This window comes from Bufo gargarizans, chromosome 11 (genome assembly GCF_014858855.1).
Source record: "Bufo gargarizans isolate SCDJY-AF-19 chromosome 11, ASM1485885v1, whole genome shotgun sequence".
In the NCBI taxonomy this organism is placed as follows: domain Eukaryota; kingdom Metazoa; phylum Chordata; class Amphibia; order Anura; family Bufonidae; genus Bufo; species Bufo gargarizans.
This window is the reverse complement of record NC_058090.1, coordinates 81,804,361-81,821,919: the sequence shown is the minus strand read 5'-3', so window position 1 is coordinate 81,821,919 and position 17,559 is coordinate 81,804,361. Positions and strand designations below refer to the sequence as shown.

Sequence of the window (17,559 nt, the reverse complement as noted above, 5' to 3'; positions counted from 1 at the left end):
GGAGATAAGGATCGGGCAGTATGCACGCCATAGCCAAATAAAAATGTGTATTGGTGGGGATGCTGGGAGAGAAAGCTTCTGGCTAAACTCTTCCTTGTCCAACAGTTACTTAATGTGTATGTCCAGCCTCAGGTTCAAGGCTTCTATTAAAAAATAGAGACCCTAAGACAGAATGTTTTTTTTTTTTCAATAGATCTAATTGGACACTGATGAACCCTTTTGACTTTAATGTGGGTTCCAGTGTTCTTGATGGCAAGAATAACACTGCAGACTATCATTCTTGTCAAACACACTAGAAAGCATCACACAGTCCTCAAACAGTAGTGTGAAGTGAACATAGGAGTAATCATAGCATGATATCCTCCATCTCAACTTGCATTATTAATCAGATTTTACGAAAAATACATATTAGTTGAGGACCTCTAAGATTTACACCGAAATGGACCAATGATGAAATCCCCTTCAGATCCATCATATTTTAGAGCCCTCCAATTAATTATGTTACCAACTTTTCCTTTCTTATTATGATAATAATCCTCAATATCCTGTGGATTCAGCACTCTGTTCCACACATGGACATCTGTGACCTCCCCCACTTCTAACATTGGTTTACCACCTAGGAAAATTTGTCCTGGTCCAATAAATATCCTAGGATCGATGTACTTTATTCCTTCCTTCTTAAATTGTTTCTTCTCAGTTATCTTTCCATTGACCCAGAGCACCATTGCACCATTAGGAGAATCCCAACTCAGACAGATACTTCTACTTGACCTTGTGTCATCAGTTGGAAAATTAACATCCACTCTTTGTCCTTCCACCCAAATAAGACCAGTGTTGGCATCAGGACCTCCACCAAGAATGCTAAAGAAATAGTCGTATCGGAGTCCACTCAGGATACTGAACATGATGCTCTCAGTCATTTTTGTGCAAGACCTTAGACAGGCGGTGAACTGTCAAAAGCTGGCTTCCATCCCCTTCATATGTGAGTTCTACAGGAAAACTGTAGTTCTTGGAGAAAATGAACGACTTGCAAGCCATATCTGTATTGGAACAGGTTATCATGGTTAATACAGAACATGATATATCAGTGACCTAAGGTATTATCTTTCACCAAGGCTCACCTTGAGGTTGCCACCTTACTAGTGTTTCTTACCTATGTGTACTCTAGTGCCAACTATTTTTCCCTTTAGCCAAGCTGGCAGAGAGGTGCAGGACATCTGGTGGCCCATCAAAGTTGAAAGCACTCAGTATTTACCCGTAAATCCTTTCTACACTGGACTAAGTAGCATTGTCCACCATGTACTACATACCCGCCTCTGCTACTATACAATTACTGAACCGTGGCGTGCCAGTCTACTTTCCTAACGCAGTTGTATCATACACCTTGTTCCTCTTGATTACTCTTTCTATTCTCTTTCCCTTGGCTTCCCGACCATGTTTACACCATAACCCTGGTCCCCATCTGTCTTTGCCCGACTATCCATGTCAACTTTCACTCTTACTGACCTCATTTCATCCTTCTCTGAGTTACACCCTTTTTCATCAGCTAGTATTATCTAGAGAACTAACCTGTTGACTAGCTAGGGACTCATAAAACCTAGGGCCTGCCGAGGACCTCAGGGAAAGGGAGGGGGATGCTATAGGTAAAATTATGCCACCTAGTTGGAACTTTCTCTAGGTTTCATGGAGATCAGATTGTTGTAATAGCCCTACGCACAGAGTTTACTCTCTATGGGCACTGCAATGTAAAAAAATAGGGAAAGGAAAATGTCCTACAAAAGATACTGGTGATATAAACCAGCACAACATGAACTCCTTCTTGATCTTCTCTACTGACCCCCTCTTATGTATATATACTGGCGACTGTTATACAATATGCATTATTTACTTGCCATGATGAACTTTGAAGATGCCCGATTTCAACTTACCTGTCTGACCCAAGATGCCAGAAAAACTTGCAACAACCAGTAGAACGATCATGGGCTCCATATCCTACAAGAAGACGCAAGTGTGGATATTTAATTATATTATCACAATCATCATTTAGACATATATCACTTGAGATGTCACTGATATTTTCAGTAATATTTCAAATTGGAGATGAGCGAATTTAAATTTGAGCCAATTTTTTAATTTTTTTTATCTGATTCTGTAAAATCAGAATTTCTTCAGCATCTTTTTGGACAGAGAGGAAGAGAGAGAGATTTGCCAGGCATTTAAAACAGTTTCAATTTGGGTAGAATTAATTCGCACTCTAATCTAATTTTTTGCCCAATTTGGATGAAATGGACGGAAACAAATTTTTGGAAATCTTGCCCATCTCTGTTTAAAATCTTATTGAACTGTAATTAAATAAAACCAAAATCTAGAGAAACTTTTTTCCTCAATACTAGTAAAAAAAAAATTGCCTGTAAACATAGGTCGGTGCTTCCTTTCAAAAAGTATTTTCCTATGGCTGGATCTTCAATGACTTTGCTCTGATCTGTGTTATGATATCTGTTCACCGTGGTCCATTGTATGCCGAGTGGGTGTGTATCTAGGACCATGTGTCAGTGTGGCAATGCACATAGGCCCCTGTCTTAGGCGTACTGACCACGGATACTTGTGGGTGTGAACATGATCATTGTGTTTGTATCTCCTCTCTGTTCAGGAAGGCAGGAGTTAATGATCTCTTACTTGCTGAGTGTTCTGTGTGCCTTGTAGGGGTTAGGGCCTATTTCTGTTTGTGTGAACCGGTGTGTGTTTTGGGCTAATGAGCTCAGCTATGTGTTCTGTCTGTCTATCCCACCCCTTGGCTGAACAAAAGCAGCGGTTCCTGTATCTGATTCTGTTCTGTTTGCCTGTCCAGTCCTTGCTAGTCTGTACATCTGATCTCTGTCTGATTGTCCTGTCTGACCTGGACCTGACTGAGTTCCTGCCATAGTCTCTCTGTGTAGCCCTGCTTGTTTAGTCTCAATTTTGTTCTGTTCAGGTTTTGTCATCAAAGTCTAGTGTTCCTGCTCTACTTTCAGTCTGTCTGTTTGTGTGTGCTTTCTGGAACCCAGAGACCTACATTCTAGTCTTGGTTCCTGTTCAGACTGTGCCTGTGGTTGGCACGTGTTCTGATTCCTGTGTCTCCAGGTGTCTGCACTAGAGTTACTGACTCTGAATATCAGCTGCTAAGTATACCAGGGCAATTCCATGAGTTATCGGCCTGGTTGCTAACCTGACGCAAAGTCTACATCGATGTATAGGAGTTAAATGGTGAATACCGGGATAACACCTTTAGGGTTTGGCCCAACATCAAACTGGTTATTTGGCACAGTGTTTCCACACTGCCACTTGATCTGTAACAGTGGATCTGTAACAATTTGTGGAGTGGCTCATCAGTAGAACATACATTCAATGAAGGTTTTTCCGTATGTTTAGCCAGGAAGGCTAACCTGACCTCTACTGGTGGAACCAAAGATGAAAATCTAGCTTTTGATGATTGTGAAGTGTAGAAAGGCCACAGAAGAAATAATAAGCATCTTAGGCCTGAAAATTGTTGCCACCCAAGTTCTGCCTACATCATTGCAATTAAACATGCAGACTTGAGGAGGTAAGTTTAGGGGTTCCCAATATTTTACTTTGGTTTTTCTGTGAACTCACAGGTTTTGTCAACAGGAAGCTGCTATGATGACTGTACAGAACACAGTGGTCTAGCTTCTTTGCTGGAATAGATTTTTAATATTACAGAAGAAGGCAACCCAAAAAAATACTTATAGATATTTTTAGATTAGTTATGTACATCATGGTCCTATGTTCTGGGGGTTTTGGGACAATTAGAATATTACACTGCCTGGCCAAAAAAATGGTCACCATCTGGATTTAAATAAGTAAAAGCCTACCAGTTGGTCAGGTCTATGTTCAGCAACGTAATGTGCCCAAAGAATGAGCTCAGCTGACTACCTGAACATACTGAATGACCAGGTTATTCCATCAATTGATTTATTTTCTTCCCTAATGGCACGGGACTATGTTAAGATGACAAGGACATATAGATAAAACAAGAGAGAAAAACAGGAGGCAGCGCCTCGTGTGTAAAACCGTATGATATTTGTATAAAAACCACCAAAGCACTGATTGCGCTTACCGTATTTGGTTGTGATGAGGCACAACTCCTGTGGATCACTTGAGCTGGTAGAAAGGCCCGTCCAGCTTGCGGGGGTGACTGCTGCTGCTGCCTAGGTTCTTACCGGTAGCCGTGGGGTACGGTGTCCGGGATTGGGTAACGGTGGATAGGGGTAAAAAATTGAACCTTATTTATAGCAGCGCTGCTGCAGAAGACAGGACTCAGATAGGTAAAATAAAGTAGGTTCTTTATTAATATAAGTCTACGCGTTTCTGGGGCGGACTGCCCCCTTCATCAGGACAATAGGTCTGTTCATTAAGGGTATGGTTACTGTGCTTTTTATGGAGTTTTTTGGCGCAATAGTACGGGATTCTGTGGGCGTGTGGGGGGGGGGGGGGCGGGGGGCGTGTACGCACGTGCTTTGTTGTTATTGTTGCTATGGCGCTCACTAGCCGGCATGTTATTGGCTGTGTCTGTTATGCCGGCGTGTCGTTGTAGGACCTAGCTTACGTGCTGTGTGGACGTCACGCTCCTGGATGACTTGTTGGTGTCTGGGCCGGCTGGGCTTTGCTGACGTCTTCTGTGGGCGGTAGCACTGTAGCGCTCCTGACCGGCTTATTGGTGTCTGGGCCGGCTTTACTTGCGTCTCCTGGGCGGGCTTTGTTGACGTATTCTGTGGGCGGTGCGATGGTCCTCGTGTTGCAGTGTTTGTGGGCGGTTACCATCCTCGCTTGGTTTGTGTTTCCATCAGAGTGGTAGGTGTGGTCTGGGCGGAGTTGGCTTTAGGTGCGATCTCCTGCTGTGTTCTATCGTTTTTCAGGATGAATGGTGTGGCTAGGGTACAGTTTCAGGCCTCCAGTGGGTTGATCTACCAGACTCACATTGGATTATTATATGCCCTAACATATGTATGAGTCTGTATTGGGATTGTTTATGTGTGAGGGGTATAGACAATTGTTTCAGTGTATAAAAACATCTGGCCTAGACTCATATGTTTTTTTTATATATGCCGCAACCTATGTAGGAGTCTGTAGTGGGGTTATTCAAGTGTGAGGGGTATGGACAAGTATTTCTGTATATAAAAAGCGTTTGGACGGGGAGTAAAGTGTGTAAAAATAAAAGTAAAAATAAATATAAATAAACAGATAATCATAAAAAATGAAATGGATCTCAAATAAATATGATAAAAGATACAAAAATTCGCACCTAAAGCCAACTCCGCTTAGACCACACCTACCACTCTGATGGAAACACAAACCAAGCGAGGATGGTAACCGCCCACAAACACTGCAACACGAGGACCATCGCACCGCCCACAGAATACGTCAACAAAGCCCGCCCAGGAGACGCAAGTAAAGCCGGCCCAGACACCAATAAGCCGGTCAGGAGCGCTACAGTGCTACCGCCCACAAAAGACGTCAGCAAAGCCCAGCCGGCCCAGACACCAACAAGTCATCTAGGAGCGTGACGTCACCACCCCGCCCACACAGCACGTAAACTAGGTCCTACAACGACACGCCGCCATGTCAGACACAGCCAATAACATGCCGGCTAGTGAGCGCCATAGCAACAATAACAACAAAGCACGTGCGTACACGCCCCCCGCCCCCCCCCCCCCCCACACGCCCACAGAATCCCGTACTATTGCGCCAAAAAACTCCATAAAAAGCACAGTAACCATACCCTTAATGAACAGACCTATTGTCCTGATGAAGGGGGCAGTCCGCCCCAGAAACGCGTAGACTTAGGTAAAATAAAGTAGGTTCTTTATTAATATATCTGAGTCCTGTCTTCTGCAGCAGCGCCGCTATAAATAAGGTTCAATTTTTTACCCCTATCCACCGTTAAGATGACAAGGACAGGATTCATTGGGTCTAAATTATGAAAGAGTGGTTCAGGAAAAAAGAGACATTATTTCAGTCCAGACCTGAACCCCATTGAGAACTTTTGGGATGTGCTGGTGAAGACTTTGTGCAGTGGTCCAAATCTCCCAGTATAAGATCTTGGGGACAAGTTAATGCAATGCTGGACAGAAATAAATGTTGAGACATGGCAGAAGCTTGTGGAAATGATGCCACCACGAGTGCGTGCCGTAATCAAACCTAAAGGTGGTCTAACGAAATATTAGAGTGTATGACCTTTTTTTTGGCCAGGCAGTGTACATTTCATGTACACATATGATGATATATTTAGGAGTTACCGACGAAAAATTAGAGTGCGTGACCTTTTTTTTTCGGCCAGGCAGTGTACATTTCATGTACACATATGATGAGAGATTTAGAAGTTCCCTATGGAAACAAAAAAAAAACATTCCCTCATGTAGATAATCCCAGGATAGAGGCACAAAGTGCAGGGAAATGCTTCCTGTTACCTAATACTCTAAAAGTCCCCTTTTAAAACACCCATCACAGCTGTCATAATAACTAAACGGGTCTTTAGGACAAAAAAAGACTAAAAAAAACTGAATACATCTGCTCCATGACCACATTGGTCACGGTATGTTCCAAAGATATCAGAGCCACTTATGAGCATTCTTATATATACAGTTCTTTTTTTTTCAAATAAGCCTGAGGTACATTGGACCACACTCATTCATGAGTATTGGGTTAACATTCTGACTCTAGTCTTTAGCCTCTCAGATGCAGGAAATAAAACTCAACAAGTCTTTAGTTTAGAACATAACAGAGTTGGACTGGCCCACCAGGGTACCAGATTAGGTCCCTAACATAACATGACTACAAAGGTTCCAGAAGAAAGCAATCCCCTTTGGAGCCTATCATTCATTACTTAAAGGGTAACTGTCCTATTTTTTTTATTTGCTAGTTTATTAGGACTAGGCATGTATACCTGAGTTAGTCTGTCAATGATTGTCAAAAGATCTGTAATTACCTTATAATAACAGCTTTCATTAATGTCCTCTGACCCTTTCCACTGCTCCCTCAAAAGACCGTTGCTATGGCTTGTCTGTCTCTGGCTAAGAAAACAAAGAAGGAGGGGCGGTCCTCTACACTGCATGGCGGCATTAGGCTTTAGAGTGTGGAGGCGTGTCTCTCAGTATTCCAATCTGATTGGCTGGCAGGGAGCTGCTGGCTACAGCAAGTGTGTATGGGAAGTGAGAGAAAGCAGTTTTGGCCTCAGAGAACTGGCAGAGGAGCCATCTTGAGAAGGTCCTCATACTGTAAATGTTTAACTAAGGGAAAAACTCAAGGAAAACAGTGGTATGTGAAGAAACTAAAGATTGCTTTATCCATAATGCTGCTACAGCAGTAACATATGCTAAAATTGATTTTTTTTTAATTAAAATATGACAGTTACCCTTTAAGATGGGATTCCCAAATAACTTATAAACCTTATATGATTTATCCTAGGTGGAACTTTAGAACATGTTTTTCTGGTGGGTACAATGAACCCTAGTCCATTGCTCTCTGTAAACTAGGACTGCAGAAAGAACATGGGAATACTTGATTACTAATGGCTGGATTCCAGACATTAAGACCTCTAGGTGTTTCTATTTTAATATACAAATGGCATTAAAGTAGTTGTCAGGCCAATACCTGAAAATAGTTAGAATGGCATACTGATAGGGACCTTAGATTGTGAGCCCCATTGGGGACAGTTGGTTGCTAATGTCTGTAAAGCGCTGCGGAATATTGTAGCGCTATATAAGTGCATAAAATAAATAAATAATGGCTTAAAAAAAAAAGACGAAAATAAATCATTCACATCACCGACCCCCAACCAATGCCAAGATAACCTCACCTCACCAACCCCCTGGTTCTCCTGTTTCAACACATCTTGAGGCCCCCAACTGGTCTCTACTTCCAGATCCCTCTTGAACCACCTCAGCCAGTGATTGCCTAAGTGGTTACATGTCCATGGAGAGAGGGACCAGGAAATAGAGAACCTGGAGGTAGAAAGAGATTAGTGGAGGATCAGTAAGGTGCATACTGGCAAGACGAGCCCTTAAATTTTTTCATTTTTTATCAATGTAGCATTGGCATATTCTTCAAAGTTGTACGCAGAGTTTATTTACTCACATTAGTCCTTGTCACCAGTGAGTACCACAATCTAATTTTTCATAAACAATCTATCACCATTAAACATATCAGTAAGTTTTTGAAATATGGGGAGACCAAGCTTTATTAAGGGAACCAATGTAACTATAAAAAGATACAAACCCCATTCCTCCCCATGATCCCTTAGATTGATCCAAAAACTCATGGTTCCATTTTTCATGGGGGTCCCAGCAGATTGCTGAAGCTAAAGGCCAAGAGAAGTCACCTCCCAACAGAAGCTGTCCAAAACAAACAATCTTGTCCCTTAATGGCCAGGAGGTTGTCCATGAAAAATTGTCTCATAAACTTTCTTTCCTTATCTATGAAGTAAATGCTTTGATAACTATGTACAGTATATAGATTACATTCCTTCGCAATTTAGTGCCCTCATATTCCAGTGAATTAGCCCACCATGTCTTACCATACACCCAGTGGCCTCAGGAACATACCTCAAATTGTCTCCAAAACTATGGAAAGAAGTTCAGTCTTGTGCTGCTCACCAGTATAGTCCTGCTATGCGCACTACTGTGTGCCTCCCTGTATATGAGAATGTAGACAATGTATGAAGAAAGATTTAGAGATTATTTATTTTAGCTTTTATATTTATTTTATTGAGAACAGTCACACCTTTAGTAAAGTACATGAGGTTTATGAGCAAGAGCCACATACTCCTGTTATGTAACTGTATAAGAAAAATCAAGAGCATGATAGCCGGCACTGACTGCCCTGTCTTGATTGTTGGTGGTGAATTGGGTTTGAGGTTGGTATCTCAAAGAATAGGCAAACCTGTGAGCATGTGCTCTTGATGTACACCTTCTGTTTAAAAATGTTCATTGTTGGAGTCAACAAATTGGATTCTACTAGACCACGTATTGCCAAAAAAGATACAAAGAACCTGTAGTAATGTTTTTTTTTTACAGGGCCGAGGATCAGGCCAATAAATATTCAGGGATGAATGTTCGTATTAACACGCATTCTCGATAATTTCCATGTTTGAAGGGACTGCTGATCACACGATGAATGAGCAAACGTATGTTCATCGGGTGATCACTTCTTTCATGTGGCACCAAACATCCTCATTTGTCAGCAGCATCAATCGAACTGTACGAGGATGAGAAATCATAGTAGGATCATTCATCCGTATGCAGAAGGGATGATTGCTGCATGTAGATAGAGTTGAACGAGCAGGCAATGATCGGGAATGACCATGTGAATGGGCCCTAAGTAACATAGAGAAGATGCTGTTGGTTTAGTGCCCATCTCTGGTTGGAATGGTGCTAACATGGTGTTTTAGACTGAGGTACCTTGGGCCTACTTGGGAATAGGATTCTGAGGGGCCACCCTTAATTGCAAGTCAAACCAAAAAATAACTAGACCCTGGATGAAATCTGCTGATACTCTGGTGTGTCAGCCCAACATAGCTAACATGTCCTGGTTCAGTGGAAGGAACATCACCCACAAAAAGGAAGAACAGCAGCATTAACTTGTCGGAAGCTTATGACTTTATTCAGCTACCAAGCTACCCCATTGACAACCCTCTTTCTGGCTGCAGTACCAAGTAATGTAACCAAAATGAAGATTATTTAGTCTAGAGCGAAGACTCTAGAGCAGGGATCAGCAAACTTTGGCACTCCAACTGCTGCAAAACTACAAATCCCAGCATACAAACTTACTCAACCATTCTTGTAATTCCCACAGAAGTGAAAGGAGGATTCTGGCAGTTGTAGTTTTAGAACAGCTGGAGGTTGCTGATCCCCTCTCTAGAGGGAAGAGCAAAACAAGATCTTTACACCTAGACCAGTTATCATAACAAACGGACATCCACTACGTCTAGAAGAAAGAACAATTCCTTAGGCATGGGGCCAACGGGGGCATCTGGGAGGGCATGTGACCAAATGCTAGGTGCTTGAGGGGGCATCAACATAATACAGGACTAAGCTAGTAGTTAGAGTGTTCACCCCAGTGAAAAAAAACTCCAGCTTTCATCAACAGTGATTCTTGGGCTCTAATGAGTGAAAGGTAGCGTGATATTGTAGGACATTGAGGAACTCATCATGAAAACTCCTATGCTTAACCCTCCCATCAGTTCACTGAGGATACATTATATATATTTATAATATTCTATACATTGATAGCATATTGGCTGTAGAGGCACTACGTGACTGTGTAAGTGCTGTCATTCTGTAAACTCCACATGTCCTCCTGTTGGTGAATCTGGACATGTTCCAGAAGATTACATGGCCCTTTACAAACAATGTAATCCTGCACTTATCACACAGTGATGTTGATTCTTCTCTAGAATTGCTGGATGGAGGCAAGTCAATATTATATTTTATGTTATCATGATGTATAACCCAATAAACAATGATCCCCACCTAGAAAACCACAACTTCTAAGTGCCAGGCTACCTGCTAATGGTGCATCATATCCTTGGTCCAGACTGCACAGTCTGTAGTACTGGAAAAGTCCTCCTATGGTGGTAATAAAGGTGGTAATAAAGTCCTGGGATATCTCAGTTCCTTGGATGCTTTAATGAACAGAGACACTTCACATGGTAGCATTCTCTATGTGCATCCACCCATGTTCCTCAGTGCCAAAAACTGGAGTCCCAAGAAACAGCATGACCAAAAATCCAAAACCTTTCAGAAAACACTGTTTCCTTCATTATTTTATACATGGAACTCTGGTTTAATGCTAAAAAAATCGAGATCTAGGAAATTTCTTAACTACCAATTTGCCCGAGCCCTATGGGTGCTTCAAATAGTTGATCGGCAGAGGTGCTACATGTTGGACCCCCACCAATCTGATATTGACTACCTATCCTGAGAATAACTCAGCATTTTTTCATCCAGTGGATAGCCCCCATTCAGTTGTCTGTCAGGAGTTATTCTCCACAGTGGATAGCCCCCATTCAGTTGTCTGTCAGGAGTTTTCCTCCACAGTGGATAGCCCTAATTCAGTTGTCTGTCAGGAGTTATTCTCCACAGTGGATAGCCCCCATTCAGTTGTCTGTCAGGAGTTTTCCTCCACAGCAGATAGCCCCCATTCAGTTGTCTGTCAGGAGTTTTCCTCCACAGCAGATAGCCCCCATTCAGTTGTCTGTCAGAAGTTTTCTCCACAGTGAATAGCCCCCATTCAGTTTTCTGTCAGGAGTTATCCTCCACAGTCTATAGCCCCTATTCAGTTGTCTATCAGCAGTTTTCCTCCAGTGGATAGCCCCCATTCAGTTGTCTGTCAGGAGTTATTCTCCACAGCAGATAGCCCCCATTCGGTTGTCTATCAGCAGTTATCCTCCACAGTGGATAGCCCCCATTCAGTTGTCTGTCAGGAGTTATCCTCCACAGTGGATAGCCCCCATTCAGTTGTCTATCAGCAGTTATTCTCCACAGTGGATAGCCCCCATTCAGTTGTCTGTCAGGAGTTTTCCTCCACAGCGAATAGCCCCTATTCAGTTGTCTGTCAGGAGTTATCCTCCACAGTGAATAGCCCCCATTCAGTTGTCTGTCAGGAGTTATCCTCCACAGTGAATAGCCCCCATTCAGTTGTCTGTCAGGAGTTATCCTCCACAGTGAATAGCCCCCATTCAGTTGTCTATCAGCAGTTTTCCTCCACAGTGGATAGCCCCCATTCAGTTGTCTGTCAGGAGTTTTCCTCCACAGTGGATAGCCCCCATTCAGTTGTCTGTCAGGAGTTTTCCTCCACAGCAGATAGCCCCCATTCAGTTGTCTGTCAGAAGTTTTCTCCACAGCAGATAGCCCCCATTCAGTTGTCTGTCAGGAGTATTCCTCCATAGAGCATAGCCCCCAAGGAATTATATGCCTCACAAAAAAAATACTGTGGAAGAGTTATCAAAACTGGTGTAAAGGAAAACTGGTTTAGTTGCTCGTAGCAACCAATGAGATCATATCTTTCCTTTTCCAAAGGAGCTCTGAAAAATGTAACGTGGAATCTGATTGGTTGCTAGGGGTAACTAAACCAGCTTTGCATTCCACCAGTTTTTATAAATCTCCCCCACTGTGTGACTGCTCACTAGCATTAATGGGCGCCCTCAAAACACACCAAAGGGCCCTGTAGCCTATGTGACATGATTTCCTCTGCTAGGGTGCGGTCTATCATACCCCATGGCTGTGTGGTATTAAGTAGGCCGCATTTGTCTGCATGCGGTGAGCGAATGATTTACAGCCTGAACAGGGACTATTGCAAATGGCGGCAGCACAGCAGTACTGGGCGCAACTGATCAAAGCCTTCGCACTATGTACGGCGGGCGACATAATGCTGGGGTCTTTGCCTGACCGCACACCATCAGTTGCGCCCAGTAGACTACTGCTCTGCCGTACTGCCACCATTGGCAATAGTCCCTGTTCAGGCTGTAAATCATCGTGCTCACCGCATGCAGACAAATGCGGCCTACTTAATACCACACAGGTAATACCGAGGGGAGTATTTACTAAGCTCAACCTTTATGAAGTATAAAAAAAAAAAAAAACAGGCGGATTGGCCAAGTCTGTCTTCGATTTGCCCCTCATTTATTATCCCTTACTAAATCTGGTTTGTCCTTTTTGGTTTAAGTCTGACCTCTAATGGTCATTTTCTGGTAAGACGGGTTCAAATTCACTAAAACTGGTCTAAATAATATGCACAAGGAAATGTGGCGCAAGTGAGCTGAATCTTGGGGCATGTCTTCATGAAAGTAGACAAATTGGGGCATATTTACTAAAGTGTTTGCCCCTGTTTTTAGTCTAAAAAAGCTGGGGAGGGGCTTTGAAGCAATTCAATGCAGAGAGCATTTCACAGTAAAATTCCACCTCCTGGACACTTGAAGGAGCAGCAACTGGCAGAATAAAACTTCATATTCACATTACTCCTGATAAAAACTCAATAAAAATGTATTTTTCTCCTGCTCTCCTCAGTCCCTACATCAGGGGTCTGAAACCTGTGACACTCCAGCTGTCATGAAACTTCAAATCCCAGCAAGCTCCATTCACTTCTATAGCAGTTAGAAGAGCAGCCCAGCCAGCGTGCATGCTGGGAGTTGTAGTTTCATAACAGCTGACGTGCTGGAGGTTGCTGATCCCGGCCCTACCTAGTGCTGTCAGCAGTTTATCTTGGTCAAAACTGCTGAGAGACTCCCTTTAACTTTTCTTTACTAAGACAGACAAGTGTTCAGAGGTCCTCCTTAACCCTTTCCCGCAGATAGGCATAATTGTACTATTATTGTGCCAGTGCATTGCCTCAAATGGGCTTACCGTAACCTCCACTGAATGGCGGAAGTACCAGTGGTACAACCTACATGCAACTGCAAAAGCCAGGATCGGAGATCACTCTGATCCTGGCCATTCAGTCACTTAGATGCTATTGACTGTGGCATTGAGGTGGGTATATGTAATTGTGGTGCACCAATGGTTTGGTGGCTAGGGACTTTACGAAGACCATGTCTACATGTTTCTTAGGCCATGTCAAAGGCATAGCCTAAGGCCTCGTCCACATTTTCGTGTAAACACGTTCTTGAAAAAAAGCGTACTTGTTTCATCCGTGAAGATATCTGTGAAGGATCCGTGGTTGGTCCGTGTGTCCATTTTTACCATCTGTGTGCCATCCGTAATTCACTGACGTTGTTCAGTTGTAAAATTAATTTCCAAAGAATCTCCTATCAGTCTTCAGTGAAAAACGGATGCACCACGGACGCCATTGTGAATGACCAAGTGGTACATCCAAGTAAGCTGATCACTTCCATGGATTTAGAGGGTTCAGATGGGACACCTCCAATACCTACCTATCGTTCCCGTTCCACCATCTCCACTGTTTCTTTTCAGTTTGTCACCTTTTTCAATGCAGGTAGTTGGCTTTTACAGGCTTGCGTGTGTATGTTACTGTGCATACATAGTGCATGTATGTGTAGTGACTATACATATATTGTATGTAGCGTCCATATATAAATGTACCAATACTATGCAATGTTCTCTTTTTCTGGCTGTTGAGCGAAGATGTAGCGGCACTGCTCATATAAGTAGCACCAAAGAACGTCTAAAACAGGTTTACTGAAGCAGGAACAACGCGTTTTGGGCCCGAACGGGACCCTTCCTCAGATTCAATTCACGTTTTAAGCCCAAAGGTGCCCCTTAGTCAGGTTTAATTTGAATTTCTGGGGCAAACAAGCCTCTTTGTCAGGGTCCCCGAAACGCGTTGTTCCTTCTGTAATAAACCTGTTTTAGACGTTCTTCTGTGCCACTGTTACGTGACACGTTGGGGGGAGATAGTGCGTGCAGCAGACCGTTGTGGACTCTTTCTGAGTTTTGTGCCTCCTGCAGAACCTGTCCAGTTGAAAACCCAATCGCCATTGGATGTCCTGTTTAGTAGCAGTTCTACGCTTTGTGCTTCTTTGTGCTTGTATTTTTGTTACAGTTTTCAGGCACTGTATGGTGGTAATATTTAGGCACTATATGGCAATGTTCAGGGGTGGATTGGCCATAGACCTTACAGGGAAATTTTCCGGGGGGCTGATGCCCAGAGGGCCACCCAAGACCTCCTCTCTGCTGCTGTCAGGGTACATAACAAGCTCTCAGCAGTAAATAATGCTTTGAGAATCAGGTATTCAGGTACCTGACCAGCGACCGCACAGGCCCTCCTTAATTCATCTGCCTTGGCCCACATCTCACCTCCTAAGCTACTAAGCAGAGACAACTGGAGGAGGAGGACAGAAAATGGTAGCTATTGATGGCCACCACAGAGGGACAACTTTTGGGGCAATATATGGTGCTGCTCTGTGATATATGATTCTGCAGGGACAGGATTTTGCACTATGGTATTGCTGACCTGGCCTATTTGTGTTGCCCAGATTTCTGTCAATTTGGACCCAGTCACAACATGGGGCCACTTTTGTTTGTTTTTTCCAGGAAGACTTTAGGTTCCCAGTCCACCCATGGCAACATTATATATAGAAGAAGTCATCCTGACTCTAAAAGTGATGTAGTAGATCTCCCTCTCAAATGCTTGCTGAATTTTCTGGTTACACCCCTGTCTATGATTCTCTTCAAGCTTATGTTATAGATTGAGTGCTCCTTTAAGAAAACAAAGCCCACACGAGTCTACTCTGTGAAATGTACATTTGTGCGTTACCTGAGCCGATACCATTTGTATAGTTGATGGAGTCATGTTTGCCTAATCTTATCTCAAGTAATCTCCTAGTTAATGATATCTTAAGTAATTTAGAAATGAAGCACATTTTACCAGAAAGGAGATAAACTACCATGACTGGCGCCTGACCAATGAAGAGCGCTGACCCAATATAAAAAGCTACACAGCATACACAACAGTACTACAGATCGCTAAGACACAAGAGAACGGCGCCAGGGAACTGAGGTAACGATTATATCATCTGCTTATGTTAGGCGTTGGTCATACAACCTAGTGCTCCTGGACACCAGGTTGTCCACATGGATGGAAGCTGAGCCGCAGCAACCAGGAACAGCCACTACACGGTCTGCTTCGGACACCATACATAGTTTTAGTTCCAGTGGTCAAGACTCCTGAAATTAGCTGATGCCAAGTATCGGCCCCCCACCAATCTTATATTGATGACCTATCCTAAGGATAAGTCATCAGTATCTTAACCCCAGAAAACCCCTTCAAGTTCAAACCTAGATGTAAGAAAATTGACTGCAAGAATTCAGATGAACTTCAGTGCAGATCTGCTGGCAGCCAGAATAATATAAATAGAATAGTAGACATTTAAGTGGTTGTCTTCAGACCGCTACTTCTTTCCCTATGTTCTACTAAGGAACGTTCATCTCCATTTGCCCACTATTTCTTCATGCCCCGCCAAATGTAAATTAGGAAAAAGTAAAGGATCAGACTACACAAGATTTGTTTTGTAGTCTGTTACCATGGAAGCATGGATGCTGTAGAAATAAAACAGTACAATATTTGCTTTAAGACGCATTGGAGAAATATCAAAGTTGGTGTTTTCCTTTAACCACTTCAGCCCCGCTAGGTGAAACCCCCTTCATGACCAGGCCACTTTTTACACTTCGGCACTACACTCCTTTCACCGTTTATCGCTCGGTCATGCAACTTACCACCCAAATGAATTTTACCTCCTTTTCTTCTCACTAATAGAGCTTTCATTGGGTGGTATTTTATTGCTGCTGACATTTTTACTTTTTTTGTTATTAATCAAAATGTAACGATTTTTTTGCAAAAAAATGTCATTTTTCACTTTCAGCTGTGAAATTTTGCAAAAAAAACGACATCCATATATAAATTTTTCGCTAAATTTATAGTTCTACATGTCTTTGATAAAAAAAAAATGTTTGGGCAAAAAAAAAATGGTTTGGGTAAAAGTTATAGCATTTACAAACTATGGTACAAAAATGTGAATTTCCGCTTTTTGAAACGGCTCTGATTTTCTGAGCACCTGTCATGTTTCCTGAGGTTCTACAATGCCCAGACAGTAGAAACACCCCACAAATGACCCCATTTCGGAAAGTAGACACCCTAAGGTATTCGCTGATGGGCATAGTGAGTTCATAGAACTTTTTATTTTTTGTCACAAGTTAGCGGAAAATGATGATGATTTTTATTTTTTTTTTTTCTTACAAAGTCTCATATTCCACTAACTTGCGACAAAAAATAAAAAATTCTAGGAACTCACCATGCCCCTCACAGAATACCTTGGGGTGTCTTCTTTCCAAAATGGGGTCACTTGTGGGGTAGTTATACTGCCCTGGCAATTTAGGGGCCCAAATGTGTGAGAAGAACTTTGCAATCAAAATGTGTAAGAAATGACCGGTGAAATCCGAAAGGTGCACTTTGGAATATGTGCCCCTTTGCCCACCTTGGCAGCAAAAAAGTGTCACACATGTGGTATCGCCGTACTCAGGAGAAGTTGGGGAATGTGTTTTGGGGTGTCATTTTACATATACCCATGCTGGGTGAGAGAAATATCTTGGCAAAAGACAACTTTTCCCATTTTTTTATACAAAGTTGGCATTTGACCAAGATATTTCTCTCACCCAGCATGGGTATATGTAAAATGACACCCCAAAACACATTCCCCAACTTCTCCTGAGTACGGCGATACCAGATGTGTCACACTTTTTTGCTGCCAAGGTGGGCAAAGGGGCACATATTCCAAAGTGCACCTTTCAGATTTTGCAGGGCATTTTTTACACATTTTGATTGCAAGGTACTTCTCACACATTTGGGCCCCTAAATTGCCAGGGCAGTATAACTACGCCACAAGTGACCCCATTTTGGAAAGAAGACACCCTAAGGTATTCCGTGAGGGGCACTGCGAGTTCCTAGAATTTTTTATTTTTTGTCACAAGTTAGCGGAAAATGATGATTTTTTTTTTTTCTCTTTTTTCCTTACAAAGTCTCATATTCCACTAACTTGCGACAAAAAATAAAAAA

The 17,559-nt window shown here is 42.6% G+C and overlaps 1 protein-coding gene across 1 annotated transcript in view; it reads right to left on the bottom strand.

Annotated features, from left to right (window-relative positions):
* Positions 1 to 309: 309 nt before the first annotated feature.
* Positions 310 to 17,559, bottom strand: part of LOC122921373 (serum amyloid P-component-like) — a 46,709-nt gene continuing 29,459 nt past the window's right edge. The window contains exons 3-5 of the mRNA XM_044271350.1: positions 8,598 to 8,685; positions 1,929 to 1,992; positions 310 to 1,040 (exon numbers count right to left, since the gene is read on the bottom strand). Coding sequence (XP_044127285.1) covers positions 423 to 920 — 498 coding nt within the window. The 5' untranslated portion in view covers positions 921 to 1,040; positions 1,929 to 1,992; positions 8,598 to 8,685 and the 3' untranslated portion in view covers positions 310 to 422. The remainder of the gene's footprint in view (positions 1,041 to 1,928; positions 1,993 to 8,597; positions 8,686 to 17,559) is intronic.